Below are 4,001 nucleotides of genomic sequence, written 5' to 3'. Positions count from 1 at the left end.
TTTTCTATAACCGAAATAACCGAACCGAATCCAAACCAAAACCCGAAATGACGAACCCTACCAACGTTAACCATTCTTTATTAACCATTCTTTTGTGTGTAGATTTTTAGTAGATTTATACAGAGAGGAGGCATCTATAATACATTAGACAAGGACATAAGTGTGGACCCAAAGCTCTCAATAACAAATGGGAAATGGAATACAGTCTGTTTTCAAGACAAAACCCACTTGTAAATTTTCTATTCTTCAATATCACACTCACCACTACTTCGCTCTCTCCACTATATATACACTTCCACATATGACTCCCACAACCCCAAGCGACAAAAGTCTAGAGACACTACAAAAAATATTTTATATTAATCAAACATGAAAACTCATCTCCTCTTACTCATCATTCCTCTCTTCGTCTCCCTGTCTCAATCACTAAATTTCCGTGACCATGAACACCAAACCCATTCCTCAAATCTAAAGATCTTCCACATTTTTGGGGCATGTTCACCGTACAAACCCTCGAAGCAATTATCATGGGAAAACACTCTCCTTCAATTTCAGAACAGGGACAAGGCTCGTCTCCTGTACTTGTCCAGCCTCGCGGTGGCAGGAAAATCCGTCGTTCCGATCGCTTCGGGCCGTCAAATCGTTCAGAGTCCGACGTACATTGTTAGGGTGAACATCGGTACTCCGCCGCAGCCGATGCTCGTGGCTTTGGACATTGGCAATGACGCTGCTTGGGTTCCTTGCACGGGCTGTGTTGGGTGTTCTTCTTCTGTGACCTTTGACTCGTCCAAGTCCACTTCATTTAGGTCACTTGACTGTCAAGCTTCCCAGTGCAAGCAGGTAAAAATGGGGTTCCCGTGAGGGGTCGGTACATATCTTGATATCAAATTTTAATTCATTTTTATCAAAAAGTATTATATTTTTTATTATTTTATATAATTTAGATTTAATTCATTTTTATCAGCGTTTAGCGTGTGGATCGCATCGTTACATGATTTTATTCCTAGAAACATGTGCATTATATTTTTGGCGTTTATTTCACGCTGCACGACAAGTCTATCGTCACGAGATTAGTCCATGGATTTGGAAGAATTAGATGGGTGGCGAACTATTTGTATTTACAAAATTTAGATAAGAAAAAAAAATGGCATGGTAACGATAAATTATAAGTATTATAGCAATCATTAGGTATTAGATAGAGTATTGTTCTTATATATCACATATGAGTATATGGCTCTCTAATGAATGGGGGTTTTTACTCAAATGACCTATTTAGGTCGCATAAATTTCTCTGGTACACTATCGAAAAAAACAAAAAAAAAATTTCAATTTTTTACACCACTTTTCGGTTGAAAAAGTCCGAAATATCCTTTTTCATTTTTTTTACGATTTTATTACGACTGACATATAACTAATATACAACTAAAATAAGTAGTTATGATCGTATGAAGATGAAAGTGCCAAAAAAAACGTAGCTATTTTTAAAATTTGACAGATGAATTTTTTGTCACTTTGTTTAGAATCAATTGCAACTGTATTTAGAATTAATTATGAAGTCGTAATAACAAAGTCGTTTTCACACTAACAAAATACGCGGATTCATTAAGGGTAATACAGTCTTTTCAAAAAAAATTAATGACTTATAATTTCGGTGGTGTACCTCTGAAATAGGTGCGACCCAACAGGTTCATTAGAGGAAAATGCCCAATGAATGATGCTACTACATAGATAAATACAATATAATTTAAATATACAAACTCGTGCAACAAAACAATGATTTTGGAGCTAAAAACATTTAGATCCATATACAATTGGTATAAAAAGATACGGATTCACTTCGACTCTGTTCTGTATAATGTAATCTTGGTATATATTTGATGAAGTTTTCTCTATAAAAATAAAATAAAAACAGAACACACTAAATCGGCCATGAACTTTGCAGGTCCCTAACCCTACTTGCAACGACGGAGCGTGTGCATTCAACATGACCTACGGTGGCTCGGCCATAGCCGCGAACCTCACACAAGATACATTGACCTTATCAAAGGACTCGATCCCGAATTACACCTTCGGATGCATCGGAAAAGCCACCGGAAACTCTCTGCCGCCGCAAGGGCTCCTCGGCTTAGGCCGTGGCTCATTGTCGTTAATGTCGCAAACCCAAGACTTGTACAAATCCACATTTTCGTATTGTTTACCTAATTTTAGGTCGCAGAACTTCTCTGGGTCGTTGAGATTGGGACCAGTGGGTCAACCGGTGAGTATAAAGACCACTCCTTTGCTGAAAAACCCAAGAAGATCGTCTCTTTATTACGTGAATTTGGTTGGGATTCGTGTCGGGAACAAGGTCGTCGATATTCCCCCGAGTGCTTTGGCTTTTGACCCGGTCACTGGCGCTGGCACCGTCATTGATTCCGGTAATTCTGATTTTCTTCGTAAATTAAATTTGAAAATCACGCAATTTTTGTTCAATAAACCTAGAACAGTCCAAACTATATATTTTTTTGCCTGAATATACGCTACATTAATTTTATAAGTAAGGGCATTTCCTCTTAAGGAAATATTTAATAATTTGGGCAAAGTGGAATTGAAACTCCATATTGATTTTTCAAGTTTTGATTCTAAAATTTCATAATTATTATTTCTTTTCGGCGAACAAGATTACCTTTTTTTTGGAATGTTTTTTGCGCGCTCACTTCCAAATATACAATATTACAGATGAGATGGTACATGTTAAGTTTCATCAATCATTTTAAAAAGTCCGTTGTGTCATTCTGTCACGTTAGGGACTGTGTTCACGCGTCTGGTTGAACCGGCTTACGTCGCGGTGAGAGACGAATTCAGGCGTCGAATCAAGAACGCGAACGTTACATCTCTAGGCGGTTTCGACACTTGCTTCAACGGCCCCATTGTCGCCCCGACAATTACCTTCATGTTCGCGGGAATGAACGTGACATTGCCTCAGGACAACTTCCTCATCCGCAGCACTGCAGGTAGCACCACCTGCCTCGCCATGGCAGCTGCCCCAGACAACGTTAACTCCGTTCTCAATGTTATCGCGAGTATGCAGCAGCAGAACCACCGTATTCTCATTGACGGCACCAACAACAGGCTTGGCGTTGCGCGTGAACTTTGTACCTGAAAAATAAAAGGCGGATTGACGATTCGAATGTCATCTATTCTAGCTTTCGAGGGCAATATTCGATTTGGATAACATTTCTAATATATTTAGCCATCGGAAATTTCGTGAGAAGTTTTAAAATAAAGCGAGGTTTGCACAAGTTAGGTGAATGTAATAGTAATGTCAATGATCCTTGTTTTCGTTCCCAAGATTATTTATGTTTGCCTTTGTGCAAAGAGTGTATGTGAAGAGGGCTAATCTCCAAAATATTAAAGTTTCCATTCATTTGCACCCATTAATCTCTCCCCTTCCTTTGATTCATCATCCCGTCCATTGCTTTTTGTCGGATTTCGCGTTGTTCCCCGAAAAATAGGATCCTTTTCTTCTACTATGTCGGATTACGGTGATAATCTCTGCTTTCTCAACAACAACGATCATACAGACCTGAATTTGTCTTCCCACCGACTTGACAGATCCGGAGATTTCAACTTTTAATATCGTTCCCTGACAATGGCAACTGGCGGTTGGACAAGCTTGGTTTCATCGACGTTTTTGGATAATAAAAAAGGTGAAATACAACATACGTTATAAACACAAGGTATTTATACCTTACTATTAACTTACAAGAGTATGAGTTACAATTCGTTTTTGTTAGGCTTCCCCACTATTACACACTCGACTAGGTGATGGTAAAAACACCTCTTTATGGTTTGATACATGGACATCATTTGACAGATTCATAGATTTCCTCAGCGGCTTTGGACCATCCCTGTTAGGAGTTCCTACTCGCGCTCTGGTGGCTGAAGTTTGTCAGAATGGTTTGTGGCAATTGCCTTACCTTAGCACTACATCCCTTTCTCAACAGGAGGATCGGAAGATA

At 39.0% G+C, this 4,001-nt stretch overlaps 1 protein-coding gene across 1 annotated transcript; it reads left to right on the top strand.

Annotated features, from left to right (window-relative positions):
* The first annotated feature begins 307 nt into the window (after positions 1-307).
* LOC104807055 (aspartyl protease AED3-like) lies at positions 308-3,416 on the top strand. Its single transcript, XM_010532167.2, has 3 exons — positions 308-840; positions 1,943-2,417; positions 2,787-3,416. The coding sequence occupies exons 1-3, from the start codon at positions 370-372 to the stop codon at positions 3,140-3,142; spliced, it is 1,302 nt and encodes a 433-aa protein (XP_010530469.1). The 5' UTR covers positions 308-369; the 3' UTR covers positions 3,143-3,416.
* Positions 3,417-4,001: the final 585 nt, after the last annotated feature.

Source organism: Tarenaya hassleriana, unplaced genomic scaffold (genome assembly GCF_000463585.1).
Source record: "Tarenaya hassleriana unplaced genomic scaffold, ASM46358v1 Cleome120, whole genome shotgun sequence".
NCBI lineage: Eukaryota > Viridiplantae > Streptophyta > Magnoliopsida > Brassicales > Cleomaceae > Tarenaya > Tarenaya hassleriana.
Note: the sequence above shows the minus strand (reverse complement) of the source record. Positions and strands in the feature narration are given on the sequence as shown.

Bases quoted from the DNA above. Each gene is read 5' to 3' on its own strand.
- LOC104807055 (XM_010532167.2), top strand. From the start codon at position 370: ATGAAAACTCATCTCCTCTTACTCATCATTCCTCTCTTCGTCTCCCTG. The intron at 841-1,942 runs GTAAAAATGGGG...TGAACTTTGCAG, and splicing joins AAGCTTCCCAGTGCAAGCAG to GTCCCTAACCCTACTTGCAA. The intron at 2,418-2,786 runs GTAATTCTGATT...CTGTCACGTTAG, and splicing joins TGGCACCGTCATTGATTCCG to GGACTGTGTTCACGCGTCTG.